Below are 15,388 nucleotides of genomic sequence, written 5' to 3' on the forward strand. Positions count from 1 at the left end.
GTTGGTGGTGCTGGTGGGGCACAGGGACGCGGCGCGGGCGGCGGTTTGCGGGTGGCGGGTGGATCGAGTTTAGTGACCGGTGTCTTGCTGTCTGGTCCTGGCAGGGCTGTGCGCGGCTGCACTCTGCGCGGAGGTAGCGAAACGAACGCGGCGTGGACAAGGCGCCTGCGCCTGGGCCCATGGCCTCCTCCTGCGCGAGCATCGACATCGAGGACGCCACGCAGCACCTGCGGGACATCCTCAAGCTGGACCGGCCCGCGGGGGGTGAGCCAGTACACCGGGGGTGGGCTCTCGGCGAGCGGGCATAAGGGCGGCGCGGGTCTGGGCCGTCCTCAGGGCTCACAGGTCTCTCAGGACCAATTCCGCATCCTCCTGGCTGGTGAGGCAAGACGGGGGTTGGAGCGGTAAATTGCTGACCGTGCCCGTCAAGGGTGCAAATCCCTTCCCATTCCCGAGCCGGGCCGTTCTGCCTCGCGTCCTTCAGCGTCTCTGCTGAAGGTGAGACTCCTCTGAATCCGCAGGGCTCGGTTCGTGTCCTGGCCCCAAGGTCTGTAGTGTTACTGGGACTAGCTCAGGTTCCCTATCCTTGTGCCATAGTTCTGAGGCCTGGTCTGGCCTCGGTGTGCGGAGTTCTGGGTCTAGACCTAGGCGCTGGGCTGAGGAGCCACTGGTCCCCCTCTGCAATTTACCCTTCACTCTGGAATACAGACTCCAGGTCTGCTGTTCTAAAACTGATTTTCAGGAGAAAGATGACCAGCCCCAATTCCGTGTCCTTTCTGGGATTAAAGCAAATCACAGATTGCATGACACTGATTGGATTGGGCTACAAACATTTGCAAGCCCTAGTTTATTTCTATTTACTTAAACTTTACTTGGGCTTGTAGTGATAGAGCTGCTCCTGCCCTCAAGGAGCCTTGAGAACATGGAGAGCTAATGAGGTTGTAACATCATGGAATTGTCATTGAAAAAAAGGAGTATTTTGGTACTGTGATGGAGATATGGTAGATGGGGTTGGGGCTGGAGAGTGCCTGAGAACAGATCTGAGACCGAAGACAGTGTTTAGGTTAGGTGTTATAATATGAACAGGTGATTGAGTGTCAAGAATGGCATTCTGCAAAGAACAAATAGCATGTGTGAAGGCACCAAAGTTTCCTGGCAGATTCAGGAACCTGTGAAAAGTTGTAGTGGTTGAAAGATTGGCTGGTGATGGTGGTGTGGGTATGCAGTGACCACAGCTGAGAATTGGTGTTTCCTGGGACCCTGTTCTTAAACCTGCTGGGAGGCCCAAACTGGCTGCTTTTGGAAGCAGGCACTGGTGCTCACCCTGGGTGGGTTTAGCTGCCCCTTGCCCCCTGAGGAAAATCCATCTGCTGCCCGAAACCACTAAGCATTTCATCCCAGACCTGGAATGTGTGCTCCCTTTACTTGTGAGCTTGGCTTGGACCTCTCCTGCTCATCCCCTCTGTGCAGACTAGACTGCACAAAGCTTTGGTAGAGTCTGATGTGGCCAGTATTTTGTAGCTTGTTTGTCTTCACGGTAGCCTGCCTGGGAGGAAGAGTGGCCAGCCTCTCCCTGAACAGCTGAAGTGGCTCTGATCCAAGTGAAGTGGCCTGCAGGCTTTCCACTTAATTCCTTATTTGTTGATTGGTACCTAATTGCCCAGTTTTCCAAGTAGCTCTTGTTGGTCTCCTCTCAACGGAACACCATGTCAAACTCCATACTGTCTTGTGACTAGAAACTTACCATGTTTTTCAATGTGGAGCCCTAGTCTCTTTGTCACCTGGGAGTTTTAGGGTGGTGTCTGAGCCTGTGAGGGTGCTTGAAACAGCCAATGGCAAACAACTGAAATGCTGTCTTTCCCAACTACAGTTTCTCTTTACTTTGTCCCAACTCCTTCATGTCCATTCTTTCTGAGTTTACATGCCCAAGGTGGTTCGTCTTCTGAGCCATTTCTGTGAGGGGGAGGTTCCTTTCTTTCTTACTTCCTTATTGATGTCCTTTAATGTGTTAGGAGTCCATCTTGCTTGTCTATCTTCTACCACTATCTTGGTCTAGGACCTAGTATCTCTTACTTGGATTCTCAACTATGCTACATGCTGACTTAAAGCAGTCAGTCTTTTGGCCATAGCAGACCATGTCATCTTCCCATTTAAAACTCTTTTGTGGCTCTCTAGGGGCATCTGGATGGCTCAGTCGATTGTGCTTCTGAATCTTGATTTCAACTCAGGTCGTGATCCCATAGTAGTGGGATTGAGCTCCTTGTCCTCTCAGCGTAGATCCTATTTGGGATTCTCTCTCTCCCCCTCCACCCCTCCCCTGCTCATGTGCACACACGTGCTCTTTCACTCTCCCTCTCAAAAAAAAAAAAAAAAAAGATATATGTGTGTGTATGCATATATGTATATGTGTATATATAGAGAGAGACAGAGACACACACACACACTCTCACTCTTCTGTGGCTCTCATTGCTACAGGGAGAATTTAAGCACCCAAGATTCATACCTGAGACCTCTGTAGCTTGTTTTCCCTCCATCTTTCCTGTTTGTGTGTTCCAGCCACACAGGCTGTGATGGCATCTCCTCTGTGAAGTCTGTCCTGACCCTTCCCATGCCTTCCCTCAAGTACGCAGAGCCCCTCTGTGCCGACCTGAGCCTGAGTATTAATTGACTTCACCAGATTCTTGATAGCTTTACTCCTCCTTCAGGTAGAAGAGCCCCATGCACATCCTTGGTCCTGGCAGAGACTGAGTCCATAAACTATCAGTTTATGGAACAAAAGATGAACCAAGGGCCCTCCTCCCCACTGACATGGCTCCCTCAGTGCAATGTTCCTAGAGCACCTCATGGTTCTTGAATGAAATTCTACAGGAGGAGAGGCCAGTGAGCAGGTGGAACAACCTTCAGAGCAGCCGTTTCTATCCCCAGGTCCCAGTGCAGAGAGCCAGCGGCCATCTAATGCCTACAATGGAGATCTCAATGGGCTTCTGGTCCCAGACCCCCTCTGCTCAGGTGATGGTACTTCAACAAACAAGTCTGGTGTCCGGGCCATGCCACCTATTAATCTTCAGGAAAAGCAGGTCATGTGAGTATCTGGGAAATCGCAGTGGTGGTGCTGGGTCTTTGGGATGATGCACTTAATCATGTTATATTTGTGCTAGAGTGAGAGGAAAGGACAAGCCAAAGAGCTTGGCCTGGATCTGAAGTTTGAGCTTCCATTTTAGCATGGAAATAGGCCCATTACCAAGGAGGGAGGTGAGCAAAGGGAACTGTGGGTTTGGGGACCAGTAGACTAGGCATAGCTGAGCACCTGGGACTTGACACCTTTACTAGAGTGGTTGTATTCTCTCCCCCTCCCGACCATGCCCATTGAGACTTTGTAGGAACAGGAGTCAAGCTTGTTCATCCCTTCCCATAGCTGCCTCTCAGGAGATGACAGCTCTACGTGCATTGGGATTTTGGCCAAGGAGGTGGAGATTGTGGCCAGCAGTGACTCTAGCATCTCAAGCAAGGCACGGGGCAGCAACAAGGTGGGTGCCAGGATGTTGTGGCATGTATGGTGGATGGGGACATGTTCAGCCTTTCCCTCCCCTAACCCATGTTGCCAATTCCTATGGGAACCAACTTGACAGGTACTGTGCCTCAGTCTCAGAAAGCCAGGGTTAGCTGCCAATCTCTGTGGGAATCTGGCCTCAAGAGTTGTGAATGTGTGGCTGGGCTCACACATAGGGCATCTTCTGTCCCCAGGGATGCTGGGGACCAACTGGGCTCTGGCAGAATTAACCTAGCCCTCAGCCTCCACAACCTTCCTCACCCTTATTTCTCAGGTGAAAATCCAGCCTGTGGCCAAGTATGACTGGGAGCAGAAATACTACTACGGCAACCTGATTGCTGTGTCCAACTCCTTCTTGGCCTATGCCATTCGGGGTGAGTAGGGGCAGGGGAGAGGAGGGAGCTGTTCTGCTAGAAGCCTCAGAGATGCAAATCCACTGTGAGGCCATTCAGCCCACTCAGCCTTTAGGGTACAGTAGAAGGCTTATCTGTGCTGCCCCCACCTCAGACAGGCCTTGGGGAGCCAATTGGGAAAACTGAGCTTGAGACTGGTAGTGACAATGAGGCAGGCAAGGGCAGGGCTTCTCTGCCACTGCCTGGACCTTACTCAGTGGCCTACTGCTCTTCTGATTCCAGCCGCCAACAATGGCTCAGCGATGGTGCGGGTGATCAGTGTAAGCACTTCGGAGCGGACCCTGCTCAAGGGCTTCACAGGCAGCGTGGCTGATCTGGCCTTTGCACACCTGAATTCCTCACAGCTGGCCTGCCTAGATGAGGCAGGCAACCTGTTTGTGTGGCGCTTGGCTCTAGTTAATGGCAAAATTCAGTATCCTTTCCCTGGGGTGGGATGGGGGACTGAAGAAAGGCAGGTGGGACTGGGGCTACCAGACACACCTCATCATCCACCTGTTTAGCCCTTAACACCCCGCTCAGAGAAGAGATCTTGGTCCACATCCAGCAGCCAGAGGGTACACCACTGAACCACTTCCGTAGGATCATCTGGTGCCCCTTCATTCCTGAGGAGAGTGAGGACTGCTGTGAGGAGGGCAGCCCAACGGTGGCCCTGTTGCATGAGGACCGGGTGAGGGAACCATGCATGAGGGGAGAGGAGGGGACAGAGCGTCCATGGTGTGGGCATGGGCTGAACACTCATCTTGTACCCTGCAGGCTGAGGTGTGGGACCTGGACATGCTCCGCTCCAACCACAGCACCTGGCCTGTGCGTGTCAGCCAGATCAAGCAAGGCTTCATCGTGGTCAAAGGCCATAGCACGGTAAGCCTGCAACTGACTGCCTCCTTGCTCTCCCCACTTTCCTTATGTTCCTCATCTGTCCCCTGAACACACCTGCCCAGGCAGCTTTACTGGCACTCTGCCCGTGGGAACTCTGAACACAAAGTGACCCTTACCTATGGAATGCCTGCCTAACCTGGCTTCAGCCTAGGGGTCTGATCTTCTGTACAGTCATCCATTTAATCGGTCTTTCATAAAAACGTACGCACCCACTGTGGGTCAGCTCAGCTCACTACCATCCTCACCTGAGAAGGGCTTGCTCCCACCACTAGGCAGGTGGCAAAGCAAGGCTCTTTGGGTTCTTCCCAGTGTCTAAGTGAAGGGGCCCTCTCACCCGATGGGACTGTCCTGGCTACTGCAAGCCATGATGGCTTTGTCAAGTTCTGGCAGATCTACATTGAGGGGCAGGATGAACCAAGGTAAGGCAGAGCCTGAGGGATCCAGACACCCCTCCCCCGCCAAGGTGAGGACCAGATCATTCACTCAGGCCCATCATCTGCCTTCTTGCAGGTGTCTGCACGAATGGAAGCCTCATGATGGGAGGTCCCTTTCCTGCCTCCTGTTCTGTGACAACCATAAGAAACAGGACCCTGAGTGAGTGAGTGGGCAGGCAGGTGGGTAGTGGGCTGGACCTTAATTCTCCAGTAGGGGGCCCAGCCAGCTATTCGATGCCTTGGTGCTTTGCAGAGTACCTTTCTGGAGGTTCCTTATTACTGGCGCTGACCAGAATCGAGAGCTAAAGATGTGGTGCACAGTGTCCTGGACCTGTCTGCAGACAATTCGGTAAGCAGAGGCTGGCTAGGGGCAGCAGAGTTATGGATGTGGGTTATTTCCACTCTCTGTCTCATTAATCCTGCCTCCCCGGCCCCTCAGTTTCTCCCCAGATATCTTTAGCTCAGTGAGTGTGCCCCCCAGCCTCAAGGTTTGTCTGGACCTCTCAGCTGAATACCTTATTCTCAGCGATGTGCAACGGAAGGTAACCTATAGTGGGGCACCCTGGGCAGAGCCGGTATCTTCAGGGCAGCAGGGGTGTTGGGCACATCCACAACCCTCACAGCCACCGGGCTCAGCTGTGAGTTTACTCTCTGTGCAGGTCCTCTACGTGATGGAGCTGCTGCAGAACCAGGAGGAGGGCCGTGCCTGCTTCAGCTCCATCTCTGAGTTCCTGCTCACCCATCCTGTGCTGAGCTTCGGTATCCAGGTTGTGAGTCGCTGCCGGCTGCGGCACACTGAAGTGCTACCTGCTGAGGAAGAGAATGACAGCCTAGGGGCTGGTGAGCTGGTCAGGGTCAGGGTATATGTATGTAGGGAAGTGTGGAGTCAGAGAGGGCCAGGCTTAGTTGCCCACACTGTCTTTATAGATGGAACCCACGGAGCTGGTGCCGTGGAGTCTGCAGCTGGTGTGCTCATCAAACTCTTCTGTGTGCATACTAAGTGAGTACGTTGGGAAGTCTCACCTGTGCCCTGTCTGTGCCCCTCCCCACCCTACTGTTCTGGTCCCTTTGAGTCCTCTCCTAATCTCTTCTCTGCCTATAGGGCATTGCAAGACGTACAGATCCGCTTCCAGCCGCAGCTGAACCCTGATGTGGTGGCCCCGCTCCCCACCCACACTGCCCATGAGGACTTCGGTGAGTGAGGAGTAAGAGGGAAGCAGGTTAGACTGACCAGGTTCTGAGATCTGACTCAAGTGGCAGCTTTCCCCACAGCATTTGGAGAGTCTCGGCCCGAACTGGGCTCTGAGGGCCTGGGGTCAGCTACCCAAGGCTCCCAGCCTGACCTCCGACGCATAGTGGAGCTACCTGCACCTGCTGACTTCCTCAGTCTGAGCAGTGAGACCAAGCCCAAGCTGATGACACCTGACGCCTTCATGACACCTAGCACCTCCCTGCAGCAGGTGTGCTGGTGGAGGAGTGTGGGGCTCAGGGCAAGGGGACCCGGGAATGTCCCACCTGCAGGCCATATAGTGCTGATCCCCTGCCTCTCCCCAGATTGCTGCCTCCCCCAGCAACAGCAACAGCAGCAGCAGCAGCTCCAGCTCCAGCTCCTCCTCTCTTACAGCTGTGTCTGCCATGAGCAGTACCTCAGCTGTGGACCCCTCCCTGCCCAGGTGAAGCGAGGCTCAGGGTTGGGGGATGGCAGGGGCTGGTGCCAGGTGATACCAAACTCTGGCTGCTATACCTTAGCCTTCCTGCCACCAGGCCACCCGAGGAGCTGACTTTGAGCCCCAAGTTGCAGCTGGATGGCAGTTTGACAATAAGCAGCAGCAGCAGCCTGCAGGCAAGCCCGCGTAGCCTCTTGCCTAGCCTGCTCCCAGGTCCAGCTGACAAACTGACTCCCAAAGCACCTGGACAGGTGTGTGTGTAGGAGTGTGTATGAAGTGCAGGGTGGCAGGTATCTGGTTGTGGGAAGCTTGGTGGCACTCTACTCCCATAGCACCTGAGGCCTTTCCCTGAGGTCATTCCAGCCTTCCCTGTTCCCTGGAGGGCAACTTCTCAACCTATATCCTATATTTCTACTTCCCATAGCCTATTTTCCTACCTCCTCCCCTCCTGGGCTGTGGGATTTTTGATCTGCATCCCCCACTGCAGTGTCTCATCTCTACAAACGTCAGGGCCTCATCTCTGTGCTCTCCCATCCCCATGTCCCACCACCTAAGTCCCATCTTTGCTCTACCTCAGGTGCCTACTGCTGCTTCTGCACTATCACTGGAGCTGCAGGAAGTGGAACCCCTGGGGCTACCCCAGGCTTCCCCTAGCCGTACCCGCTCCCCTGATGTTATCTCCTCAGCTTCCACTGCCCTGTCCCAGGACATCCCTGAGATTGCATCTGAGGCCCTCTCCCGTGGTTTTGTCTCCTCTGCTCCTGAGGGTCTTGAACCAGATAGTATGGCCTCGGCTGCCTCAGCGCTACACCTGCTGTCCCCACGGCCCCGGCCAGCGTCTGAGCTTGGCTCTCAGCTTGGCCTGGATGGAGGCCCTGGGGATGGGGATCGGCATAGTACCCCTTCCCTTTTGGAGGCAGCCTTGACCCAGGAAGCCACAGCCCCTGACAATCAGGTCTGGCCTACGGCACCAGACATTACTCGTGAGACCTGCAGCAGCCTGGCAGAGAGGTGAGGAGCCTGGCAGGACAAAGTGTGCTGGTGGTAGGGGTTTCAGATAGAGTCATGCACTGTTGAGTCGGCCTGTTCCTTCAGTCCCAGGAATGGCCTCCAGGAGAAGCACAAGAGCCTGGCCTTCCATCGACCACCTTATCACCTCCTGCAGCAACATGATAGCCAGGATGCCAGTGCTGAGCAAAGGTAGGTGCCACCCTACACTGTTCCTCTCATAGGGAGAGCCAGCAAGTGGGTAGGTGCTTATCTTTGTCTTTCCCCTTCCTACAGTGACCATGATGATGAAGTGGCCAGCCTTGCCTCTGCTGCAGGGGGCTTTGGCACCAAAGTTCCCACTCCACGGCTGCCAGCCAAGGACTGGAAGACCAAGGGATCTCCTCGAGCCTCACCCAAGCTTAAGAGAAAGGGCAAGAAAGATGACGGGTAGGGGGTGGGGTCCTGGGGCCAGGGAGAGGGGTGGTCCCCAGGCTGCCGTGCCTGACGTAGCCTGAGGTACTTCTTGCCCATGGCAGGGATTCGGCCGTAGGATCCCGGCTCATGGAGCACCAGGTAAGTGAAGTAACACCTTTTCCATTTCTGAGAATCCTCCATGTGAGGGTGGGAAGGGCTCTGGGCCATTCCCTGGTCTGGTGGGTGAGAATGTATGGGGCGGCATCACCTGATTGTCAGTGCTTTTGGCAGGTGGCAGAACCTCCTGACGACTGGCCAGCACTAATTTGGCAACAGCAGAGAGAGCTGGCAGAGCTGCGGCACAGCCAGGAAGAATTGCTGCAGCGTCTTTGCACCCAACTTGAAGGCTTGCAGAGCACAGTCACGGGCCACGTAGAACGCGCCCTAGAGTCACGGCATGAGCAAGACCGTATCCTTATGGGTTGTGGCATGGCACAGGGGTCGGTTGAAGCAGCAGCATTCTTGGCCCCAGGAAGGGATGTGGGACCCGCTTCAGGCCTATTCCTTAGCTACAACGCAGAGCGGCGGCTGGAGCGGGCACTGGCTGAGGGGCAGCAGCGGGGTGGGCAGCTGCAGGAGCAGCTGACGCAACAGCTGTCCCAGGCACTGTCTTCAGCTATAGCTGGTCGGCTAGAGCGCAGCATACGGGATGAGATCAAGAAGACGGTGCCTCCATGTGAGTTTTGTGTGGAGACTCTGGGTGGGCCAGGTGGGAGTGGGGCTTCCTATCTGTCAAGCTGCCTTTCATGGCTCTACCTGTTCCTCCTCACCCTGCCCCAGGTGTCTCCAGGAGTTTGGAGCCAGTGGCAGGCCAACTGAGCAATTCAGTGGCCACCAAGCTCACAGCTGTGGAGGGTAGCATGAAAGAGAATATCTCCAAGCTACTAAAGTCCAAGGTGCTGTAGGGCCCCAGATGACAGGTTGGTGGTTGGTGGGCCAGGTCAGGCCAACTTGGGCTCAGCCTTTCAACTCAGCCTTCCCTCTTCCCCCAGAACTTGACAGATGCCATTGCCCGAGCAGCTGCAGACACATTACAGGGGCCAATGCAGGCTGCCTACCGTGAAGCCTTCCAGAGCGTGGTACTGCCAGCCTTTGAGAAGAGCTGCCAGGCCATGTTCCAGCAGATCAATGATAGCTTCCGACTGGGCACGCAAGAATGTGAGTGGGGTCATATGCTTCAAGGTGGGAGGGGCTGGCCCCCTCTCCCCCACTATCCCTCTCATGGCCCCTATGGTGACCTCTCAGACTTGCAGCAGCTAGAGAGCCACATGAAGAGCCGGAAGGCACGAGAACAGGAAGCACGGGAGCCCGTGTTGGCCCAGCTGCGAGGCCTGGTCAGCACACTGCAGGGTGCCACTGAGCAGATGGCAGCCACTGTATCCAGCAGCGTTCGGGCTGAGGTGCAGCACCAGCTGCACGTGGCTGTGGGCAGGTGTGTGGGCAGGGTGCTGGGCAAGGTGGTGTGTTTTGAAAGTGCCAGACGGGACTTCTTATCTACCTCATCTCCCTCACTTCCCTTTGCAGCCTGCAGGAGTCAATTTTAGCACAGGTACAGCGCATCGTTAAAGGTGAGGTGAGTGTAGCACTTAAGGAGCAACAGGCCGCCGTCACGTCTAGCATCATGCAGGCCATGCGTTCAGCAGCTGGCACACCTGTCCCCGCTGCCCACCTCGACTGCCAGGCCCAGCAAGCCCATATTCTACAGCTGCTGCAGCAGGGCCACCTCAATCAGGCCTTCCAGCAGGTACGCCAAGCATTAGGTCCAGGTAGGGGTTAGGTGTTTCCTGACAAGGCCCACACACCATACTCTACCTGTCAGGCTCTGGGTAGTCTGACCCTAACAGGCTGTTCTTGGTTCTCTTTGGCCTTTCTGGCCATTTCCCCCTACTTCTCTGCCTGGTTCCAGGGTCTTTTTACCTCAGTCTACCTTGCTTCATGACCACCCTTCTTAGGAAACCTCTCCTGATCTCTTAAAGTAACAACACACCCCTATATTACTGTCTTTGGGCCCCTGAGTATCCCCCTCTGGAGCCCTCGGTACCCTACCCTGGTCATTATTTCCCTGGCCACACAGCCAGACAAGTAGGTATTCCATTCTGACATTACCTATAAATACTGTTCTTACCCTAGGCCCTGACGGCTGCTGACCTGAACCTGGTGCTGTATGTGTGTGAAACTGTGGACCCAGGGCAGGTTTTTGGGCAGCCACCCTGCCCACTCTCCCAGCCTGTGCTCCTTTCTCTCATCCAGCAGCTGGCCTCTGACCTTGGTACTCGAACTGACCTCAAGCTCAGGTGAGTGGACTCAGGTCAGGAGACAGGCTGGGGTGAAGGTGGGGGAGCAGTTCAAAGCAGAGACGTCTGCCTGACTCTGCTTCCTAATTTTCTCCACCTCTGTTCCCACCCATCTCAGGCTTTGAGGACCCTCCCCGCTCCCCCCCCCCCCCCCCCCCCCCGTCAGCCGTCCCTCTGGGCCTCAGTGCCACTAGGGGGCACTCCCATTTGCTGGAACCCACCTGTATCTTGTCCCTTTCTTCCACCACAGCTACCTGGAAGAGGCTGTGATGCACCTGGACCACAGTGACCCCATCACTCGGGACCACATGGGCTCCGTCATGGCCCAGGTGCGCCAGAAGCTCTTTCAGTTCCTGCAGGCTGAGCCGCACAACTCACTTGGCAAAGTGGCCCGGCGTCTCAGCCTCATGCTGCACGGCCTTGTAACCCCTAGCCTCCCTTAGCTAAGCCTGCCTTGCCCAGGGGTGGGGAGGCACTGAAGGCCAGCACACAGGCTTAGGCTAGTGTCTGTCCTTTTACCTGCTTAGGCTCCCACCTCTGGGGTGTTTGAGGGGAGAGCACTGGATGTGGTCTACAGGTTGTGGTAGCCAGCAGGTTTTGGCTGGGCCCATGGTGGGTATTGTGCCTTCTTGGGTTCTGCCATGCCTGGAGCATGACCCCTGAGATCGTGACACCACTTGAGTTGAATTTTCCATATTCCTTTTTACCTCCGATTTGGATCTTTTTGTTTTTGAAAAATGTTGAGAAATTCAATTAAATGCTTTTGGAATAAAATGGAGCATGTGTGTGCATTTGGTGTAACTTTGATAAGGGCCTCTGTTCTCTCTTCCGTCTCCTCCCTGTGTGGAGTTCTGTCTAGGCTAACCCAGGTGCCTGGACACCCACCCTCATCTGCGCAACTTTCTTCCCAGAAACCCCTCTCCATCTCTGAGAGAGGGCCCTGGGGTCAGCTCTGCAATGCCTGTGTCCCCAGCTCTTCTCTCTTTGGTCCCTACCCGCCTTTGCCTATCTCCCTACTGGGGTGGGGCCGCCAGCTGGCTTTGGGCCCCGCCCCCGACTCCCATCCAATCACAGGCCCTTCTTCCGGAGGCTGGGCCGAAGGGCTGCGCTTCCAAGCTGCTAGCTCAGGCACTAGGCTCCCAGACGGGGATGATGCGCAGCTACTCCTCCTGTCACCACCGCCAGCGACTGCCCCGACCATCCGGTGTGCTGGGGCTGTTGCTGCTGCTGCTACCACTTGGTGAGTGCGGGAGTGCCAGACCCAGCTTGGCAACAGGGCGGCACACTCTCCCCAGTCTGGGTATAGGGTGTGTGGGAGCAGAGGCACAGCCTTGAGTGCTGAGAACCAGGCTGGAGAGGAGGTGCAAGGGCTCCAGCAAAGGAATAACGTGTTCCAGTGGTTTCAGGATGCAAAATGGGCATGAACTGAGGCCTAGTCGTGGGGAAAGGACCCTGAAATTCCACAGCCCCCTTTCCAATAAATGGAGACATAGGCTGTGATGGGACTCTTAGACCAGCTGTGGGACCCCTGAGGTCCTCTGTTAGGGTCTCACCTAGATCCTGACCCCTGTATCCTGTTCTACCTGGCTGAAAACACCTGTCTTTGGGGATGGGGTGGGAAGGCCAGGCGAAGCTTATCTAGGCTGCAGGACAGTTCAGGAAGCCCAATAGCCCTGGACTCTGCCCCTCTTCTCTGTGTCCTGACTCCTGCATTTGGAACATCCTCACCTGGCCTGCAGCCCTAGAAGCTCAGAGGAAGAGTCAGCCCCTTGGGATGGGACACCTTCTTCCCCCTCTCTACGTATCCTGTCCCCATTGCATCTAGAGGGGGGCGGTCAATGCAGGTGATCACCAGACATGCCCCTTGGTTCTCTTGGGTGCCTCTGTTTCACGCTGAGTCACGTCCCCAGAGCATACTCAGGTAAACAAGCCCCTGGGGGCTTAGTGGGGAAGTGGAGCCAGGCGACTCATGCTATCAACCATTCTCCACCCCCACCCCTAGTCCTTGTATCTCCTCTGGCAGCAGCTGCAACAGGCCCAGGGGGCTGTGACACCATATACCAGGGCTTTGCTGAATGTCTCATCCGCTTGGGGGACAGCATGGGCCTGGGAGGCGAACTGGAGACTGTCTGCAGGTAAGGGTAGGTGTGACGACAGCCACCTGATCACCAGACCCCCACCACCAGGCCCTTGGGGCCTGAACCTTTTCCTTCCCATTAGAAAAGTCTCTTTGCCCCACCTAATTACCCTAACCCCAAGCCTTTAACAGGTCTTGGAATGACTTCCACATCTGTGCCTCCCGAGTCCTATTGCGCTGTCCGGAGGAGGCTGCTGCCGTGTGGGAGTCACTACAGCAAGAAGCTCGCCGCGCCCCACACCCAGATAACTTGCATGCTCTGTGTGGCACCCCTGTGCGCATTAGGGAGCATGGCAAGGGCCCTGAGACCAACCAGGAGACACTGCAGGCAACAGGGTCTGCACATAGCCCAGCCCCTGCACCCCCACTGCTGGCAGCTGCTCTGGCACTTGCCTGCCTCCTAGGGCCTCTGGCCTAGCCAGTCTAGTGGAGTAGCGGCACCCCTGCCTCCTACCCTGCTCTGGTGGCTGCTGCTGGGGCTCTGCAGAGTGCCCTTGGCTTTCATTAAAGGCATTTATATTTGTACTAAGCTCCTTCCTTTCTTCTGGCTATAGCCTGCTTGGCTGGGGCGGAGGCCTCCAGAAGCTGATCCCCAGGACTGGATGGGTGGGGCCCATGGCTGCCACAGGGGACTCAATCTTTCTACTTACAGACACTCATTTCCCAGGGCTGGCTGTGCAAAGCTTTCCATTGTGTGCAGGTTCCAAGAGCTCTGGTGGTGACCTGAAATCTACCGGAATGCACAGCCTTCCTCTGTTCTCCCAGGCTGGCATTCCTACCCCTGCCTGCCCTTCATATCCTGGCCTTTACAGGCAAGGTGAGAGCGTGGAGTGTACCACCTCACCCCCAAGCTCCTCAAGCCAGTCCACCCCCATCCCCACATTCCAGCCTCCACATTCCTGCCATGCCACCACCTCATCCTCCCTCTGCTAACTACCACCTTAGCCTTCAAGACAGATTAAATGCTCTGTCCTCTCCCTCTCCGGGGTCCTGATCTACTTGAGGGGAGCCTGTTCCAGAAAGTGGGGAGTCCCTGTTGGGGTCTGTATTCAAGTCCCTGAGGTGACCTGGAGCTGCAGAAACTGCGGTCATAATGAGGATTCCTCTGGACTCTACTCAAGCTTGTTCTTTGAGAAGAGGTATGCATTGTGAAGTCAACAATCCCAGAAGACTTTCTGGAAGCATGGAATGAGCATGCGTGTGAGGAGCCCCTGTCCACTCTGGCGAAGAGCAAGAATCTGCATGGGCAGAATCCTGAGGGAAGGAGGAGTCCTCAGAGAGGGTGAGACCCTCTCTCGGTCACTCTTCCACCACCACCGCATGACTTGTGTGGGCAGTGCCGTGAACTCACTGACTTCTGCTCACACTCCCTCTGCCTTATTTGCCATTTTTAAAAATTGAGAACTGATTCTGATGTTAAGCTCTTTTTCATTCTATGAGGCCCTCATTCTGTGAGGCCCTGCATAAACCAGCTCTGCCCACAGTTGCTTCAGTCCACTCCTGCAACTCCCTTCTACCTGAGCATGGAGCAGTGATCTGCCTACCTAGTCCTTGACATCAGGGGAGCCTTCAGGGAAGGCATGTGATGAGGGTGATAGAAGAGGTCAGAATGGGTGGGGCTGAATTGGACAGGGCTTTACAAGAGGGGCCCAAAGGAATCAGGGTTGGCATTTAGAGCTTGGCAGACTAGGTATACACTAGATCCCATGCCAGGGAGCTATTGTTCCCAGGACAGAATCGGGCCTAATTGAACCATTGTTTGGCTCCAGGGTGATAGGTGCCTCCAGAGACTTCCATCCTCACATTTAGGAGCCCTACTTCATCCATACTTCCCAAACACCTTCCCATTCCAGTTAGCTCAGATACCTCAATCAGCAATCTCTGCCCTACCTTGACTTCTGTGCTTCATTCACCTCCACTTCTATCTCCCAACCAGTCATTACCCATCTTCTCACATGACTTGAAGGGGAAAAATCAGGAGAAAACTCCTCCCACAACTGCCCCCCTTTGACCAGAATTTTCCAGAAGGAAATGCCAGCCTTTTATTCCCTTGGGTCTTTGTACATTTATTCTCTGAACTCAGAATACCCTTCCCCATATCCTCCTGGTGAACTCCTTTTCTTGTTCAGTATCACCTCCTTCATAACCCTGACTCCAAGCTGAATCAGAAGCCTCCTGCAGATCCACACAGCTCCCCGGCTGTCTTCTGTCTCAATACTGATAACAGTGACTTGCTACTATTTGGGTCTGGGTCAGAATTCTTCATTCTTTATGTCTCTAGCACCCACTTTTGGGCTGGGTATAAAGGCTGCACTTGTAGAAGTGTGTGGAATGAAAGAATCTCTAAGCCTAGCATAGAAAGTGTTATATCAATAAGAGCTTGGACCAAGAACGACCTCAGCATGGAGGATATGTCATTTGGGGCAGCCCCTTTACCTAGCCTGGGCATACTTTGGGCAGGATGATGCTGGGGATCCAAATCCCAAAAGTCTTCTCAAAGCCACTGTTGATTGGTGGCTAGGAGCAGGGGCCCAACTGTGATGGCCAGCCATC

The 15,388-nt window shown here is 55.0% G+C and overlaps 2 protein-coding genes across 5 annotated transcripts; both read left to right on the forward strand.

Annotated features, from left to right (window-relative positions):
* Window positions 1-2: 2 nt before the first annotated feature.
* On the forward strand, window positions 3-11,476 carry EDC4 (enhancer of mRNA decapping 4). Of its 4 annotated transcripts, none has more exons than XM_047078605.1 (29): window positions 3-264; window positions 2,926-3,082; window positions 3,416-3,527; window positions 3,825-3,924; window positions 4,186-4,375; window positions 4,483-4,630; window positions 4,717-4,821; window positions 5,149-5,258; window positions 5,350-5,433; window positions 5,527-5,622; window positions 5,713-5,815; window positions 5,933-6,113; window positions 6,201-6,273; window positions 6,376-6,467; window positions 6,534-6,733; window positions 6,828-6,946; window positions 7,023-7,191; window positions 7,518-7,951; window positions 8,036-8,140; window positions 8,225-8,377; window positions 8,467-8,503; window positions 8,636-8,813; window positions 8,925-9,080; window positions 9,185-9,300; window positions 9,397-9,562; window positions 9,650-9,836; window positions 9,929-10,148; window positions 10,535-10,698; window positions 10,949-11,476. In XM_047078605.1, exons 1-29 carry the CDS (start codon window positions 180-182, stop codon window positions 11,139-11,141), a joined length of 4,233 nt encoding a protein of 1,410 aa, XP_046934561.1. In that variant the 5' UTR covers window positions 3-179; the 3' UTR covers window positions 11,142-11,476. The 4 variants fall into 4 exon arrangements, with proteins under 4 accessions (XP_046934561.1, XP_046934563.1, XP_046934562.1 ...); XM_047078607.1 differs by having other exon boundaries at window positions 4-264; window positions 7,038-7,191; XM_047078606.1 differs by having other exon boundaries at window positions 4-264; window positions 6,546-6,733.
* Window positions 11,477-11,847: 371 nt separating this feature from the next.
* Window positions 11,848-13,253, forward strand: NRN1L (neuritin 1 like). The gene is made up of 3 exons (XM_047079018.1): window positions 11,848-11,938; window positions 12,701-12,833; window positions 12,968-13,253. Exons 1-3 carry the CDS (start codon window positions 11,848-11,850, stop codon window positions 13,251-13,253), a joined length of 510 nt encoding a protein of 169 aa, XP_046934974.1.
* Window positions 13,254-15,388: the final 2,135 nt, after the last annotated feature.

This window comes from Lynx rufus, unplaced genomic scaffold (genome assembly GCF_022079265.1).
Source record: "Lynx rufus isolate CCGP_SWC_20201006 ecotype Redwood Valley unplaced genomic scaffold, mLynRuf1.p SCAF_16, whole genome shotgun sequence".
Taxonomy (NCBI): domain Eukaryota; kingdom Metazoa; phylum Chordata; class Mammalia; order Carnivora; family Felidae; genus Lynx; species Lynx rufus.

What these genes read in the sequence shown, in the direction of transcription:
- EDC4 (XM_047078605.1), top strand. Translation starts at nt 180, where the DNA reads ATGGCCTCCTCCTGCGCGAGCATCGACATCGAGGACGCCACGCAGCAC. An exon ending in TCAGCGATGTGCAACGGAAG is followed by an intron (nt 5,816 to 5,932) that starts GTAACCTATAGT and finishes CTCTCTGTGCAG; the next exon opens with GTCCTCTACGTGATGGAGCT. An exon ending in GTCACGGCATGAGCAAGACC is followed by an intron (nt 8,814 to 8,924) that starts GTATCCTTATGG and finishes GCTACAACGCAG; the next exon opens with AGCGGCGGCTGGAGCGGGCA.
- NRN1L (XM_047079018.1), top strand. Translation starts at nt 11,848, where the DNA reads ATGATGCGCAGCTACTCCTCCTGTCACCACCGCCAGCGACTGCCCCGA. An exon ending in GCTGCTGCTGCTACCACTTG is followed by an intron (nt 11,939 to 12,700) that starts GTGAGTGCGGGA and finishes CCCCACCCCTAG; the next exon opens with TCCTTGTATCTCCTCTGGCA. An exon ending in GAACTGGAGACTGTCTGCAG is followed by an intron (nt 12,834 to 12,967) that starts GTAAGGGTAGGT and finishes AGCCTTTAACAG; the next exon opens with GTCTTGGAATGACTTCCACA.